The sequence below is a fragment of the Neophocaena asiaeorientalis genome, unplaced genomic scaffold (assembly GCF_003031525.2).
Source record: "Neophocaena asiaeorientalis asiaeorientalis breed wild unplaced genomic scaffold, Neophocaena_asiaeorientalis_V1.1 scaffold30, whole genome shotgun sequence".
Taxonomy (NCBI): Eukaryota; Metazoa; Chordata; class Mammalia; order Artiodactyla; family Phocoenidae; genus Neophocaena; species Neophocaena asiaeorientalis.
The window spans coordinates 12,115,807-12,130,883 of record NW_020174923.1 but is presented as its reverse complement, the minus strand read 5'-3'; the positions used below and the strand labels follow the sequence as shown (position 1 = coordinate 12,130,883).

General features: G+C 59.4%; 2 protein-coding genes and 1 long non-coding RNA gene across 6 annotated transcripts; 1 reads left to right on the top strand and 2 right to left on the bottom strand.

The window, feature by feature from the left end:
* Positions 1 to 2,048: 2,048 nt before the first annotated feature.
* LOC112410506 (uncharacterized) lies at positions 2,049 to 2,737 on the bottom strand. Its single transcript, XR_003005435.1, has 2 exons — positions 2,598 to 2,737; positions 2,049 to 2,447 (listed from the first exon to the last, which is right to left on the bottom strand). It is a non-coding gene; the product is annotated as an uncharacterized LOC112410506 (long non-coding RNA).
* On the top strand, positions 2,701 to 9,832 carry DUS1L (dihydrouridine synthase 1 like). Of its 2 annotated transcripts, XM_024761199.1 has the most exons (14): positions 2,705 to 2,908; positions 3,770 to 4,016; positions 4,486 to 4,594; positions 5,110 to 5,160; positions 5,575 to 5,687; positions 6,241 to 6,323; positions 6,528 to 6,631; positions 6,859 to 7,003; positions 7,626 to 7,722; positions 7,802 to 7,890; positions 8,342 to 8,487; positions 8,975 to 9,012; positions 9,269 to 9,344; positions 9,446 to 9,832. In XM_024761199.1, the coding sequence occupies exons 2-14, from the start codon at positions 3,780 to 3,782 to the stop codon at positions 9,583 to 9,585; spliced, it is 1,428 nt and encodes a 475-aa protein (XP_024616967.1). In that variant the 5' UTR covers positions 2,705 to 2,908; positions 3,770 to 3,779; the 3' UTR covers positions 9,586 to 9,832. The 2 variants fall into 2 exon arrangements, with proteins under 2 accessions (XP_024616968.1, XP_024616967.1); XM_024761200.1 differs by lacking the exon at positions 9,269 to 9,344 and having other exon boundaries at positions 2,701 to 2,908.
* A 239-nt stretch (positions 9,833 to 10,071) lies between these two features.
* On the bottom strand, positions 10,072 to 15,071 carry GPS1 (G protein pathway suppressor 1). Of its 3 annotated transcripts, none has more exons than XM_024761208.1 (14): positions 14,848 to 15,071; positions 14,258 to 14,350; positions 13,573 to 13,754; positions 12,970 to 13,134; positions 12,712 to 12,847; positions 12,532 to 12,609; positions 12,292 to 12,352; positions 11,769 to 11,854; positions 11,457 to 11,551; positions 11,243 to 11,348; positions 11,082 to 11,162; positions 10,861 to 10,998; positions 10,656 to 10,790; positions 10,072 to 10,573 (listed from the first exon to the last, which is right to left on the bottom strand). In XM_024761208.1, the coding sequence occupies exons 1-14, from the start codon at positions 14,998 to 15,000 to the stop codon at positions 10,499 to 10,501; spliced, it is 1,584 nt and encodes a 527-aa protein (XP_024616976.1). In that variant the 5' UTR covers positions 15,001 to 15,071; the 3' UTR covers positions 10,072 to 10,498. The 3 variants fall into 3 exon arrangements, with proteins under 3 accessions (XP_024616976.1, XP_024616977.1, XP_024616975.1); XM_024761209.1 differs by having other exon boundaries at positions 12,292 to 12,349; XM_024761207.1 differs by having other exon boundaries at positions 11,243 to 11,551; positions 14,848 to 15,000.
* Positions 15,072 to 15,077: the final 6 nt, after the last annotated feature.

Genomic DNA, 15,077 nt, shown 5'->3' with positions numbered 1-15,077 from the left:
GTGTGTGTATATATATATATATATGTATGTATATATATATATATATATGTATATATATATATATATATATATATATATATATATATATGTATATATACCAAATAAAAGTCACTTAGACACCTAATGTAATAAGACACTTCTCTCATTCTAAGAGAAATACAAACGACAACCACACTGAGCTATCTCATACCTTACCCATCAGACAGGCACAAATTGAGAACACTTCCTACATCCTCTGATGGTGAGGCCGTGGGGAGACAGGGACTCGTGCGCTGCTGGTGGCAATGCAAAAGAGCACAAATCCTCTGGAAGGAATTTGGCAATCTGCAGAAAGATTACCTATGCATTCCCACGTCTTGTAATTTATCCTAAATGTATATCTACAGCAATTTTTGTAAAAAACCAAACCACACATACACAAGCAGATTCATTGCAGCGTTATTATTACTATTATTATTATTATTTGGCTGTGTTGGGTCTTCGTTGCTGCGCACAGGCCTTCTCTAGTTGTGGCGAGTGGGGGCTACTCTTTATTGAGGTGCACGGGCTTCTCACTGCAGTGGCTTCTCCCGTTGCAGAGCACAGGCTCCAGGCATGCGGGCTTCAGCAGTGGTGGCACGTGGGCTCAGTAGTTGTGGCTCACAGGCTCTAGAGCACAGGCTCAGTAGTTGTGGTGCACGGGCTTAGCTGCTCCGTGGCACATGGGATCCTCCCAGAACAGGACTCGAACCCATGTCCCCGGCATTGGCAGGCGACTCCCAACCACTGAGCCACCAGGGAAGTCCCTCATTGCAGCATTATTTGAAGTTGCAAAATATCAGAGCTCACTTACATGTCCATAAGAGGTGATTGACGTACTAAGCGACAGCCCATTCCCACGGAAAATAAGGAAGACTGCTGTGATATTCAAGACACAGTATTGGGCTCCCCTGCTGGCGCAGTGGTTGAGAGTCCACCTGCCGATGCAGCGGACACGGGTTCGTGCCCCAGTCCGGGAAGATCCCACATGCCGCAGAGTGGCTGGGCCCGTGAGCCATGTCTGCTGAGCCTGCGCGTCCTGAGCCCGTGCTCTGCAACAGGAGAGGCCACAACAGTGAGAGGCCCACGTACCGCAAAAAAAAAAAAAAAAAAATTTCTGGCTGGACTATTGCTTGCTCCAACCATTATCATGGCCTCAGGCAGCTGAGATACAGACCTCTACCCAGTTGTTTGCTACTGTGATTGCAATTGCTCTTTGGGGCTTTCCCCCTCCCCCAATCAAGCCAGCTCTCTCCAGTGTCTGTAGGAACTTGAGGTCCTCAAGGCCTACCTGGCTCTGGTGGAACTACCATGGGGAGGGAGGAAATAAAAGTAGTTCAATACTAAAACTCCACAGATTCCCACTGTTCTTTTTACAGATGTTCAGTACTTTTTTTTTAATAAGTGCTTTTCAAATATTGTATGCCTTTGGTCAACTTCCAGAGTCCTGGAATGGTTGCTTTTAACAGTTCTGCCCAGTTTTATCACTGCTTTTTGGGGATGAGATTTGGTGAGCTCCTCAATCTGCTATTCCAGAAATCCCACCCACATACAAAAATATAAATTTTCTAGTAGCCACATTGAGAAAGAAAAAAAGATCAAATTATTTTCAATAATGTATTTAACCTAACTTAATATAAAAATATTATTTCAACATGTCATCAATATTCTTTAAATTATGAATTCTTTTACTTTTCTTGTTTCCCACTAAATCTTTGAAATCTGGTGTGTCTTTTTACTGTTACAGCACATCTTAATTCAGACCAGTCACATTCGAGCACTCAAGATATGACAGCTGGCTGCCATATCGGACACACAAGGATGGATATTTGATATTAGGAAATTATTTTTCAGGTGTGTTAATGATATTGTGGTTGTTTCTCTAAAAACTCCTGTCCTTTGGGTATGTTGAAATACTTAAGGATGAAATGATACAATGAAACTTGGTTCTGCCAGAGGAAAAATTTTCCCTCTTCCCTTTTGGGACTGTGCTTGGAGGTCCTGAAAATTAAATTGACAAAAGACAGGTGAACAGGAAGAAAGCAAAGTGTATTCACACCCTCTGGCGGGTACAGAAGACGTGCACGCAGTAATCAGAGGTAGGGTAATAGGAGAAAGGGAGGGAGGGGAAAGAGAAGACCAATCGGTTTCTTTAGGAAAGAGAAAAGGGTGTTTAGGGGAACAAGCAGGAGGTAAGTTTGTGATCATATTTGCTAAGCAGGTGACTCGCACGTCTTGGGTTTAAAACGAAGAATTCTGTGGGTCTGGGCAGCCGAGCGTCGCACTATGGGAACCAGGAAGTTCGCGCAGTGTTTGCCTTCCGCGATAAAACGGCGATTTCGGTCCTTCGAAGGTTTTTACGAGGTTCCGCGCGCGGGGCCGAGGCAAGGACTTTAGGGCCGAGACTAGGACTTTAGCTCCGAGCTCCTCTGCGGGGAAAGGCGGGAGCTCAAGCCGGGTGACACCCGCCGCGAGCGAGGGGTAACTCTCGGCGCTCCCTGCCGGCCCGCCCCCGGCGAACCCGCCCCACCGCGCCGGGCGGAGCCAACCTCCGCCCTGCGACCCCCGACCCCGCGTACCGCCCCTCCGCCGCCGGGCGCGGTTTCCCGGGGACGCATTTCTCGCCGCACCGCGGGCTGCCCGGACCTCCCTGGCGGAGCACCTTCCGGCGGACCCAGCGCGGAGCTCTGAGCTCGGCTGCGGTCCGGCGGCAACCCAGGTGTGGCGGCCTCAGGACGCGGCGCGAGCACAGGAACCGCACCCCGCGGGACCCCGGCCGCACCCCCGGAGCTCCAGGCCGCCCCGCCCCGCCCCCGGCTCCGAAGGGCGTAGCTGCGTCGGGAGGAGCCTCAGCCTGGCTCGGGCGCTCAGGTGGCCCGGGTCCGCCCAAGTAGGTTCCCTGCGGATTTGACCCGCGGTTCTCGGGTTCCCGGGGCTCTTCCTTCGGGTGGGGGTGGAGGGTGCCCCGCTGGGCAACACATTGGCGACCTAGGTGATTTTTACATGTAACTTAACAATTTCCGAAATTCTCAAACCCACAGCTGGGCACTTAGGCAGTTGTTAAACTGATGACCATGCTTAATAATTCCCAAACTAGGTACAGGAGGTGAGTGTTCTCTGAAAGTAAGCCTCCCTCATAGTCCGTTCTCCGGTGTTTCGGATTGTATTCGTTTCTCGGCTACCACCTGTTAAGCCTCTGTAGGGAACGATGGCTCCTATAAGGATGGCCGGGCATAGGTAAGATAAGACAGAGGGGAAAGTACTCTTAGTGCTTTTATAAACCTGGCACCCAGAGGAGAGCACAGAGTGCCCAGGTGACTGCCCTGGGCCCCTTGGTGGGCAGGGAGGGCAGGCATTTTGCAGGCTTCCAGCAGTGTCGCCACTGGATGGTCCTGCTTTGGTGGGGGTCCCCGAGTCTTCTGGGTCGTAGCTGCCTTTTAAGGTAGTCTCCTCTGGGCTAGGCACTGACAGGACGTACTGTTCCATTTACTCTTCACGCCAGTCGTGCCAGGCAGACATCTTAATTCCGCTAAGAAGTAAGGGGTTAAAGCTCAGAGAGGTTGAGTGACCTGACCAAGGTTTCCACTGGAAGGCAACCGGCACTGGGGCTTCAGTTCCTGGCCTGCACCAGCTGACATCCTTAGTGTCCACATTTGTGACCATCGGGCAGCACTGGAGCGGCCTCGAGGAGGGTCGGCTCCTACACCTGCGCTCCGTTGGCCGCGGCTGAGCCCCTGGTCTTACCCCTCAGTGTGGAGACGATGCCAAAGCTGCAGGGCTTCGAGTTCTGGAGCTGTACCCTGGGGGGGGCCCGCCACGTGGTGGCCCCCATGGTGGACCAAAGCGAGCTGGCCTGGAGGCTGCTGAGCCGCCGCCACGGGGCCCAGCTGTGCTACACACCCATGCTGCACGCCCAGGTCTTCATTCGAGATGCCAACTACCGCAAGGAGAACCTGTACTGCGACGTGTGCCCCGAGGACCGGCCTCTCATCGTGCAGGTGGGCAGCCCAGCCCAGAATGCTGGCCGAGCACCTCTCCCTGGGCCCTTCCGGAAAAGGCTTCCTGAGATCGGAGGGGCGGGGGTGGGCCAGTTCTCCCAGAGATTGACCTCTTCCTGGGAGCTGCCTCAGGCTTTTGGTGAACGGACGACCTGGGTGTGATGGAAGATTCGCAACCCCCTCCCCAGCATCACCCATAGTGCTCCCTCTTTATCAGAACAGTTAGAGAGAATGGCTCTGCTCTTCGCAAAGTCAGTGATACTGGCTTTCTGCTACAACTGGGAGAGTTGTCTGAATTTGTAACTCACTCTCGTGGTGGCATGGGAACGCATCCCAGCTTGGTTAAATTGTAAACATCTAAGATAGGATGCCATCCTGTGGTCATCCCCTCAGGCAACACCCCCACTGGTCACCTATGAACCCGTGTGGGACTGGCTTGGGCTCATGGTAACTTTCGTGTCTCTCTCAGTTCTGTGCCAATGACCCGGAGGTGTTTGTCCAGGCAGCTCTCCTGGCTCAGGACTACTGCGATGCCATCGACCTGAATTTGGGCTGCCCGCAGATGATAGCCAAGCGAGGTGAGTTCCCGTTCTGGGGTTCTGTGTCATTGCACAAGCTTTTGGCTGGGGTGGACTCCAAGCCCAGAGGTGCCCAGTGTGTGGCTGAGCTGGCCAGGGGCCTGGCCCTGCCTCTGATGGCAGCAGCTCAGGCGGCCACCGGCCCTTTCTTTGCTCCTCCTTCTGGAGAGCGGCCCTTCTCAGGCACTGAGGGCGGGGGACAGGGTTCAGCTGGCTGTCAGGGGCTCATCACGTCCTGGGAAGTTGTTGGGCTCCCTCTGGATAAATGTGTTTTGCTGAAAAGTCCCCACCACGCCTTCGTGCTGCCTCAGGGACCAGTGGCTGCTGCCCTGGCATTTCAGCCTTTCTCCCTCACTGGGCCTGAGGAGTTGCTGGTTGGTCAGAGACCGTGTGGGGTGGGCATTCCATTCAGCACCCTTGAGCTCGGGCCGCCGGGCTAATAGAACCTGGCCAGGCAGCTCGAGGCCCATGTGGACTCGAGAGGGGGTTGCAGAGGGCATGCTTGTTCTTCGCAGGTCACTATGGCGCCTTCCTGCAGGAGGAGTGGGACCTCCTCCAAAGAATGAGTGAGTTGGCCACACACTACCTGCGGGGACTTGGGGCCACGTTGTGGTTGGGTGGCAAGCCTGAGACAGCCTGGCAGGGTTCAGGAGAGGACAGTGGCTGGCAGAGTCCTCTTGGCTGTGGCAACCCCCGCGCCTTTCCACTGTAGAAGGTGGCTGTGAAGTCGCCTGTCCCGCTCCTGCTGTCCCCCCGTCGAACCAGATAGTAGGTGCTGGAGGGCGGCATCCTCACCCTCCCAGTCCTGGCCTCTCCAATGCCCTAGGGTCAGAGGTGCAACTCTCAGCTGCCATCGAGAGGGAGCCAGCGCGGGGCGGCTGCAGGGCCTTTGCTCCTTTGGGGGCTTAGCCATGGGTCCCCACACCCTGCCTGAAGGTGGCACCACAGTTCTCTCAGGAGCTGACTCTGCCTTTCCCTAGTTCTGCTAGCCCACGAAAAACTTTCTGTCCCTGTCACATGCAAGATCCGTGTCTTCCCAGAGATTGACAAGACTGTAAGGTACGCCCAGATGCTGGAAAAGGCTGGCTGCCAGGTGAGGGCTATGGGCTCCCAGGGCCCTGCACTGTTCCCCCGCCTCCAGGAGTGCCCCTTGAGGGTTTACCCTCTGGGGTGGGCAGGAATCAGTGACCTTTAGGTGAGGCCTGATGAGGGGAGGGGAGCCCCATGCTTGGGCCCAGGAGGCCAGTATTGTGCAGGGGGAGGTGCTGGGCCTCAACCACCTTCTTCCCACCCACCCCCCACCAGCCCTGGGGTCAGGCTGGTGCCTGTTCCTCCCTCACACCTTTGGCCTTGGGCAGCGGGGGTGCTGCCACTACAGAGAGGACTGGCCCTTGAAAGGGTCTGGGCCTCTCACCTCACATCCTGGGTGGCGTAGTAGCCTGGCTCTGACGTGCAAGCCCCAGGCAGCACCCCCAGGGTGTCAGCTGGCCTCAAGTGCAGCACTGAGTGAGCGAGGCACAGGGCGGCCTTTCCTCTGCTCTGCATGGGAAGTTGATACCCTAAAAGCCAAAGGCAGAGGGTCCCCTGGAGTTGGTTTGGGGGCCGCAGTTGAGAGTGGGGCTGAGCCAGGTGCTGCTGTGTCCTAGTTGCTGACTGTCCACGGGCGCACCAAGGAGCAGAAGGGGCCCTTGTCGGGCACCGCGTCCTGGGAGCACATCAAGGCTGTGCGGTGAGTGGACACGGGGTGAACCCAGGGCAGGGAGACAGCCCAGCCCCAAGGCAAGGCCCTCAGCCCTTTGGGCAGCAGGAGAGGTGCTGGGCCTGGGGGTGAACAGCACAGTGGGAAGATGGAGTTTGGGGGCCTGGCCCTCCCCCCAGGGTTGTGGGGGAAACAGCATCCTTCTGAGCGTCTGCCCATCCTGTTCCCCGACAGGAAGGCAGTGGCCATCCCTGTGTTTGCCAATGGGAACATCCAGTGCCTGCGGGACGTGGAACGCTGCATCCAGGACACGGGGGTGCAAGGGGTCATGAGTGCAGGTGAGGCTGTGCCCTTGCCCACAGCTGGGCCACCACTGGCAGATGCTGGAGGGGCCTGTTTGCATCATGGCACCATTGGCCCAGCTACAGAGCCTCAGGCTTCACGCTGTCATCCCTGAAGTCTCCATCTGCCTGATGGGCCAGAGCTGTCAGGCCAGTGGCCAGCCTTGCCCTTGGAGTGGCGAGGCACGGGGGCCCCTGAGCCTTGCATTGCCTTCCTCCTGCAGAGGGAAACCTGCACAACCCTGCCCTGTTCGAGGGCCGCAGTCCTGCCGTGTGGGAGCTGGCCGAGGAGTACCTGGACATCGTGCGGCAGCACCCGTGCCCTCTGTCCTACGTCCGGGCCCACCTCTTTAAGCTGTGGCACCACACGTGAGTTGCCCCCCCAGGGCAAACGCTGTCTGGTCTGAGGCCTGCCTGGAACATTGGGGTTTGTTCGTGTTTTTTCCCTAAATTTTTTTAAAAATTTATTTTATTTATTTATTTTTGGCTGCGTGGGTCTTCGTTGCTGCGTGTGGGCTTTCTCTAGTTGCGGCGAGCGGGGGCTATGCTTTGTTGAGGTGCGCAGGCTTCTCATTGTGGTGGCTTCTCGTTGCGGAGCACAGGCTCTAGGGCACATGGGCTTCAGTAGTTGTGGCACGCAGGTTCAGTAGTTGTGGCTTGCGAGCTCCAGAGCGCAGGCTCAGTAGTTGTGGCGTATGGGCTTAGTTGCTCCGCGGCATGTGGGATATTCCCACGCCAGGGCTCGAACCCTTGTCCCCTGCATTGGCAGGATTCTTAACCACTGTGCCACCAGGGAAGCCCTGCATTGGGGTTTTTAAGACGAGCTCTCCACAAACATTTACAAAACCACCTGCCACCAAGTCTGGGAGGGCCGCGGTGACATGGTGAGGTTGGGTGGGAGGAGAGACCGTGCTTCTCTGTGCCCAGGGCTCAGGGTTGGTGGTTGGGAGCTGGGTGCTGGGTTGGCTCTGTGATGGGGCATCTGCATCAGGCTGCAGGTGCATCAGCAGCTTCGAGAGGAGCTCGCCAAAGTGAAGACCCTGGAGGGCATTGCCGCAGTGAGCCAGGAGCTGAAGCTGCGGTGTCAGGTGGGTGCTGGGCTCATGTGTAGTGGGAAAGAGGCTTGGGCCTTGGGCCTCTAACCGAGGGCCCTCTGGGCTTTTGCAGGAGGATATATCCAGGCAGAAGGAGGGAGAGAAGCCTTCAGGCGGCTTGCCTTTCTTCCACTGGATCTGCCAGCCCTACTTCCGGCCAGGGTGAGCCTCCCACATGTGGGCTGGCAGGGGGGTGGGGGGGGGTGCAAGAGGGTTACATGGAGGAGGGGGCTGTTCTGCCTGCTGCCCCCCTTGGCTGGGGTGCTTCATCCCTCAGGGGCCAGGGGCCTCTTCCTTGTCAGCCTATGTTTAGGTTTTAAATGGCTTTTTTCATAAGATGCTTCTCTAAGCTCCTCTGATCCTGAGTGGGTTTGCCCTGGGGTCAAGAGGTTGACCCTCCCTAGCTTCCTCTGGCTTTTCTGAGGTGAGGCTAGGCTGTCATCTGTAGCCACAGCCCCGCCCAGGACTCAGTGGCTCAGACACTGGTGTCCCAGCCTCCGTGCCGGCTGCTGGGGCCTCAGCGGAGTTGCACACATCCTCACCCGGGGACTGCAGCTGGCGGGCTGCCTCTCATGAGTGTCCCTCAGCTCTGCCCGCTGCTTCTCCCTTTCAGGCCCAGGGACGGGAGCAGGGAGAGCGGGGGTGCCCGTAGCAAGCGGGCCCTGGAGGAGGAGGAGGGCAGTACAGACGTCTTGTCTAAGAACAAGCAGAAGAAGAAACTGAGGAACCCCCATAAGACCTTCGACCCCTCGCTGAAGCGTAAGATGCTCCCACCACTGGAGCCCTGGGAGGTGGCCAGCCCCCGCCCCGGGTCCCCCAGGGTCAGGTGGCTCTCCTGCTTCCTAAGCCATGGAGAGTCCACCAAGAAGGGCCCTGTGACCCTTCCATGTGCCCCCAAGGAGACTGGCGGGTCCCACGAGGCCACAGCCAGTCAGCCTCCCTGCCTGCTGCGGTCCCTGAGCTGCTGCCCTGAGGCAGCTGGAGAGGAAGGGAGTGGGGCCTGGGGTGGCTTTCCCAAGAAGGACCTTCAAGTGGGAGGTGGTGGGCATGGAGCCCGTGCATCTCGGGCAGATGGGATGAGGTTTCCCAGCGCAATCCTGAGTACTACGTTCTCTGCCCTCTGCAAGCCACCTGGCCTGGCCAGCCGCAGGGAGCAGGGATACCTGCCAGGGGCCACATGTAGGAGATGGCTGTGGTGGGTGGGCTCACCTAGTTCAACCAGCACCTCCTTTTGCTCTTTTCCCAGCAAAATATGCAAAGTGTGATCAGTGTGGAAACCCAAAGGTGAGTCCGTCTTTCTAGCCACACCGCCCAGGGTAGAGCTCAGCCCCGGGAGCGGTGGGGACCTGCGCAAGAGGTCCTCTCCCTGTCTGTTTTGGGGGCAGCCTGGCACAGCCCAAGGTGGGTTGGCTTCTGTCGCGTAAGGGGCTCTGCCTGTCTTCAGCAGAGCCCCACCTGTGCTCGGGGCCCACTCACTCAGGCTGCAGCCCGGCCAGGGGAGGAGCATTAGCCCCAGGCTCACACGCTTTCCTGTGTCCAGGGCAACAGGTGTGTGTTTAACCTGTGCCGGGGCTGCTGCAAGAAGCGAGCTTTCAAAGAGACAGCTGACTGTCCAGGTGAGGTGCGCCCGCTACCACCGGGCGCCCGCCCTCACTGTAGTGGGCAGTGGACCCTCAGCCTCCTGAGCCCCATTTCCCTCCTCTTGTCCCTCTGCCAGGTCACGGACTGCTTTTTAAAACCAAACTGGAGAAGTCTCTGGCCTGGAAGGGGGCCCAGCCGCGTCTGCAGGAACCACAGCAGGCCAGGCCTGGAGAACCAGGTGGCTTCCCGGAGGTCATGGGCAGTGCCCTGGCCTGAAGGGCAGCTGCAGCCCCATGTGCCACCCCCCAGCCCTGCTGCTGAAGCCTTGAAACGTCCCACTTAAGGAAACTCCTTTACTCAGGGAACCTCCTGCTACTTCACACGGAAGGACAAGCTGGTCTTCCCTTCAGCCCATGCTGGGGGCCCAGAGATGCTGCACCAGGGAGCAGGCTCCCAGGCTGGACCTGCCCCGTCCTCACAGCCCACGTGTGTTCAAGATGAACAATAAATCATTTCAAAGACACGACGTTCCCACTCAGGTTCTTTAAGACCTGAGTGTCGTCGGGGTCAATAGGGCCTTCACAACAGGGGAATGAGCAAGGCGCCGCCCGCCATCATCTTCCTAACCACGGGACCCGCTTAAAGGAGGGCCACGCACTGGCCTCAGCCCTGTAAAGCCAAGTGCAATGTGAGAAAGGGGAGCCCAGGAGGTGGGGACTGGGCCAGGGGGCCCCACGGAGACAGGAAGGAGTGGTGCAAGGGGCTGTTCTCAGGCTGCCCTTTAATGGACTAAGATTCAACAACGCTACAACCCCAAATGACACAACGAACGTAGAGGCTGAGAGACTGCTGCCGGGTGGGGGCCCCAGGCGCCATGTGCGCGAGCCCAGCAGGCCTCTCCTTCCAGGAAAGCCCATCTCCTCCCCAGCCCATCTCCTCCCCAGCACCCCCAGCACCCCCAGCACAGGGTGCAGCAAGGGGGAAGGGGGGGGCACAAGAATCTGGGCACATGAAGCCCAGGCAGGGGGCTGAGGGCTAGCGTCAGCCAGCAGCCAGGCCCCTACAAGTGGGCCACAGGCAACACCTCTGGAAGTGCTGCTGGAGCAGATGGGAGGCCCAGGAGTCCAAGGGTGGGGGGGGTGGGGCAGGGTGGAAGGTGTGCAGACCATCCTGGAGGCCGAGGGTGCCCTCACATGTTGGTGCTCATCCGGGACTGGCTGTTGGCTGGCGTCAGCTCCCCTTGGCTCCCTTCCCGGGGAGGGGACTGCAATGGAGACAGCCACTTAGCCCAGAGGGGTGCGTGTGCCCATCCCATCCCCCCAACCCCAGGGCCCCCCTGCCCGCACCTTGACATGGATCTGGTTGCGTAGCACAGCCGCCCTCAGGATCATGGCTTTGGCACGGCGCTGGAACTCCTTGCCCATCAGCAGGGACTTCTCGAAGGTGGTGCTGCGCTGATCCACATCCCGGGCATATAGGATCTGTGGAGGTGCAGGGCTCAGTGGGGCCCAGGGTCTCCCTCCCACACCCCACAGCCCTGAGGCTGCCCACCTTGCTGTGGGAGTCGATGCGGGCGTTGATGAGCCCCTCCAGGATGAGCTGCGTCAGCTCATCCTCCAGCGCCGCCACTGTGGTGTTGAAGGCCGTGGCCATCTTGCGCATGTCAGCTGACACGTAGGGGCTGAAATACTGCAGAGCAAAGGGGACATGAGCTACCCACAGACACATCCATAGCACCCTGCCTTGGCCTCAGCTTCTGCCCCTGCGTTTACCTGGATGAGGGCCCGGTTGCGAATCTGTGTGTACAGGGTCCTGACGTGGGGGGCCAGGTACATGTCTAGGAGCAGGTTGTCCTGGCGAGGAGAGCCAGTTAGGGACAGCCGCCCCAGGCCTTCCGCACTCGCCCACCTCCAAGCCAGGCCAGGCCCCTCACCTTCATCTCGTCCAGCATCTTCAGGCACGAGGCATACTTGGACTCATAGAATTTGAAGATAATGTCCCGAACCTGTGGTTCCAGCTCCAAGAACAACTTGAAGGAGCTGCAGATGCCAGACTCCTCAGAGCCGGCCCTGCCTGCCCACCCGCCTGAAGGTGGCTGGGGGCGCAGGAGCAGGGCTGCAGTGCCCAATACCCCACCTTCCACCCACCTGCTGGAGATGACATTGCGCTGCAGCTCCTGCCGGTCAAAGGTGGCCAAGGCGCACAGGCCACCGTACACGGCCACGTTGCTGGGGGAGAGCAGCTGAGGAGCAAGAAGGGAGATGGGTCAGAGTCCTGGGGTCACTGGCAGTCAGTACAGAAGTCTGGGCTGGGTCCACCCTACCTCACCCACCACCCACTCAGAATGCCTAGAACCCCATGGGGGTGACCGCCCAACAGAGAGCCCAACTCTCGAGCCCTCACCCTGCTTCCCAAGCCCCAGTGAAGTTCTCCTCCCCAGAGACCCTCACGCCCTTCACCTCGGGGAAGTCGCAGTGATCGAAGGAAGCCAGCAGGAAGCACTTGGCAGCCTGCTTGTACTTGCGTGCGGCCAACTCAGCCAGGCCTGGAGGTGGGGGCAGGGGGAAAAAGGATGAAGCCCGGCATCCAGAGGAAGCTGCCAGGGCCCTGTGGGGCCATCAACGGGCGCGCACCTGGGGCAGAAACGCTGGCAAGTGAGAAGTAACCTCGCCAGTGAGCACCGGCAGCACTCTCCGTGAACCAGGCGCCCAGGGAGGCTGAGCAACTGCTATTCCTACTGCAGAGGGCACCCGAGCTGTTCAGCTGACGGGCTAGGGGTGGGAGCAGGGGTAACCAGCCATGGCAGCCCTGTCAGAAGGCACTGCCTCTACTCCCAACCACTGCTCACCACTCCCTAGCCTCCAAGGGGGACCTGAGCTGGGTAGGTGTCAGGTACAGCATAGGTGTGGGGCTTGTGGGTTTCCCTGGCTGGGATGAGATCACCCGGGCTGCCCTCCTGCCCCTGTGCCCCAGGGCCCTCACCTGCTGCACACTTGAGCTTGGTGAGGATGGCCTGAGTCTGGGTGTCCCGCTCCCCACGCTGCTGTAGGAGAAGGTCGCACATGTGAGCAACCCCCCGCCCTCCATACCTTCATCAACCCCCAGGCACCCGGCCCCAGCCTAAGAGCTACAGAGGCAGACTCCAGGAGGACAAGGCCCACCAGGGCCAGGAGTGGTCAGGGATCCTAGGGCAAGTTCCAAGGGGCACAGAGCCATCATTACCTCGGCAATTTCCGGGGTGGACTCAGCCTTGCTGACATAGCTCAGCACGTGAGACCAATTCTGCAAGTAGACGCTGACCTGGTGGGCAGGTAGAATGCACTCAGCCTGGGGTGCTGCCTCCTGGCCCACGGGCATTGCTGCCCTATGCCCCCCTCCCATGCCACCCACCCCAGGGCCCACCTTGATGACGTTGAGGCACATGTTAATGACGTGCTTGGCGCTGGTGCAGTAGTCCCGGGCCCGGGAGTAACACTTGAGGGCGTTGCTAAGGTCCCCACAGTCCAGATAGTGGTCACCCAGGTCATCATGGCCACGCCTGTGGGTCCGGCCACAAGTGGACACCGGTCAGTCCATGGGCCTGGCTGCCCAACCCCCCACCCCAAGGGTGCACCTGATGCTCCCTCTGATGGAGCCCGCCCCCCAGCCCCCTGGGCACACCTGATGCTCTCCTTGATAGAATTGCCCTTGTAGTTCTTCAGATCTGTGTCTAGCTTCTCCAGCTTCAACAAGGCCTTCTTCCGCGTGGCCTCCACCCAGGCTGTGTCCAAGGGTGGGGGCTCCACACCACTCTCAGGGATGGCATCCGGTGCATTCTGCAGCTCCCTGAGGGAGGACCTGGCCATTAGGGGCCCGTGTGCAGGGGGGCAGCTGCCTCCCATTGGCCCTCACCCCCACTGGGAGGGCGCCCAGTTGGCACAGGGGCAGTTGTGACAGCAGGAGCCCGCAGCCTGGCGGGAGAGCCCAGCGAGAAATAAGTCACACAGCCGTGCTGAGAAGCAAAAAGCACGTTGCAGTCTCCACAGGCTCTGCTCAATGTTGGAACTGCACACGCATGCAAATGTGGAGGGAGCCTGAATTCTCAGCGAGGAGAGTGAGAGTCTAGCCTGTTGGGCCGTTTCTGCTCCTCCTGGCTTTTCAACAAGAAAGCCAGATCACTGTGTCATGGGGCCAGGCACTGCAGGAGCATAGGGAAGGCCCTTGCCCAGGCTGGCCATATAGTACACGCAGCCCCTGCCCCACCTCATTGAGCCCTGGCCTCACCTGGCAGCCTCCAGGAGCTTGCGGTGGATCTCCTCGTACATGTCCACGTTGAAGGTCCTCTGCACGAAGGACAGGGCCATCTTCAGGGCCTCCACCCGCAGCGGGGGGCAGTGGTCAGCAATGAACTGCAGTCGTTCGATGCGCATCAGGCCACTGTAGCTAGCCGCATACTGCTCCAGATCCTGGGGGCGGGGGTGGATTGTGCAAGCTGGGACCCTAGACCTCAAACCCCAGCCAGTGAGTCAGGAGTAGTGGCATGTGGGCACCAAATAAACCACTGTCCAGGGGCTGACGAAAGGCCACTCGGGATGGGCCAGTGCAAGGGCCTCTGGAGTCAATCTCTGCCCTGGGGGTGAACGGCCACAGCCACGTGGGCAGCCAGTCACCAAGCTGAGCAGTGAGGAGACGGTGCTTCCCAGGCTGAGTCCCAAGGAAGACCTGCCCTCGCAGTGAGACTCGACCTGCAGGGGGGCCTGGCACACAGGGCTCCTCCGTGTGGGGGAGAAGCAGGTGCAGGGTCTGGAACCGACTAGCAACCCATTATAAGTGCACAACTAGAAACCCTAAAAGTTTCTGAGTCAGAAAAAGATGCGGTGGAAGTGGGGAGCCTAGCCTGGACCTCCCAGCAGGACTGACACCCCCAAGCAGTCCCCGACGCTCCAGGAGTGCCCGCCAGGCTCCGTACCAGGGTGGGGTTCTCCACAACGTAGTTGACATCGGGCGCGTTCTGCGGGTCCTCCTGGGGGTCCACATCAATCTGCATAGGCTCCACGGCTCCCTGCAACACGGGCCAGCACCTTGGCACCTTGAGCAGGGGACGCCCAGGGAGGGCGAGTGACCCTCACTGTGTCCCAGCTCAGCTCTGCCCTCCATCTCCCGGGTGGGTGGGATCCTGTCCCCCGAGCCCCTCCCCACTGCCCGCCAAGTCCAGCGCCGCCACATCAGGGAGGGGGCTCCTAGCAAGACCGTTGGCTCAAGAGCAGAACGCTCAGCCCGATCGTGATGGCCCATCTGTGGGGCGGGAACCAGAGCCGAAAGACCACTACCCAGGGACCCCAGAGGGTCCCTACGTGCTCCCAGCCACCGTCCTGACGCAGCCTCCTCCGAGCCATAGGGAAAACACGGGCGGCCTCGACCCAGGCGCGGCTGAGCAGCCGGAGCCGCAGCGCCGGGCGAGTACAGCCGATGGACCGGGAGGCGGGAGGGGGGCGCCCGGGCGCCCTGCGCGGCCCGGCGGGCGTGCGGGCTGGTCCCGGCCCCTATCCTGGAAGGTACCTCATAAAGCAGCGTACAGGCCGACAGGCTGGCGCTCAGGCTGAAGTCCCCGGCCGTGCCCGGCAGGAAGAGCTCTGACCTACCGCTGGGAGGGGCGCAGTGCACATCTGCCACTGACGACGCGGCCGCGCGGGGGGCCGGGCCACCCCGCATTCTGTCCTGACTCTCTGCACCCCCCGACCCTGACACAGAGCTGGCTGGCTGCTGAAGGAGAGAGAGCGTTAGCGCGC

What these genes read in the sequence shown, in the direction of transcription:
- DUS1L (XM_024761199.1), top strand. Translation starts at nt 3,780, where the DNA reads ATGCCAAAGCTGCAGGGCTTCGAGTTCTGGAGCTGTACCCTGGGGGGG. An exon ending in GCAGATGATAGCCAAGCGAG is followed by an intron (nt 4,595 to 5,109) that starts GTGAGTTCCCGT and finishes TGTTCTTCGCAG; the next exon opens with GTCACTATGGCGCCTTCCTG. An exon ending in CTTCGACCCCTCGCTGAAGC is followed by an intron (nt 8,488 to 8,974) that starts GTAAGATGCTCC and finishes CTCTTTTCCCAG; the next exon opens with CAAAATATGCAAAGTGTGAT.
- GPS1 (XM_024761207.1), bottom strand. Translation starts at nt 15,000, where the DNA reads ATGCGGGGTGGCCCGGCCCCCCGCGCGGCCGCGTCGTCAGTGGCAGAT. An exon ending in CCACCCCGGAAATTGCCGAG is followed by an intron (nt 12,353 to 12,531) that starts GTAATGATGGCT and finishes CTTCTCCTACAG; the next exon opens with CAGCGTGGGGAGCGGGACAC. An exon ending in GCAACCGGGCCCTCATCCAG is followed by an intron (nt 10,999 to 11,081) that starts GTAAACGCAGGG and finishes TTTGCTCTGCAG; the next exon opens with TATTTCAGCCCCTACGTGTC.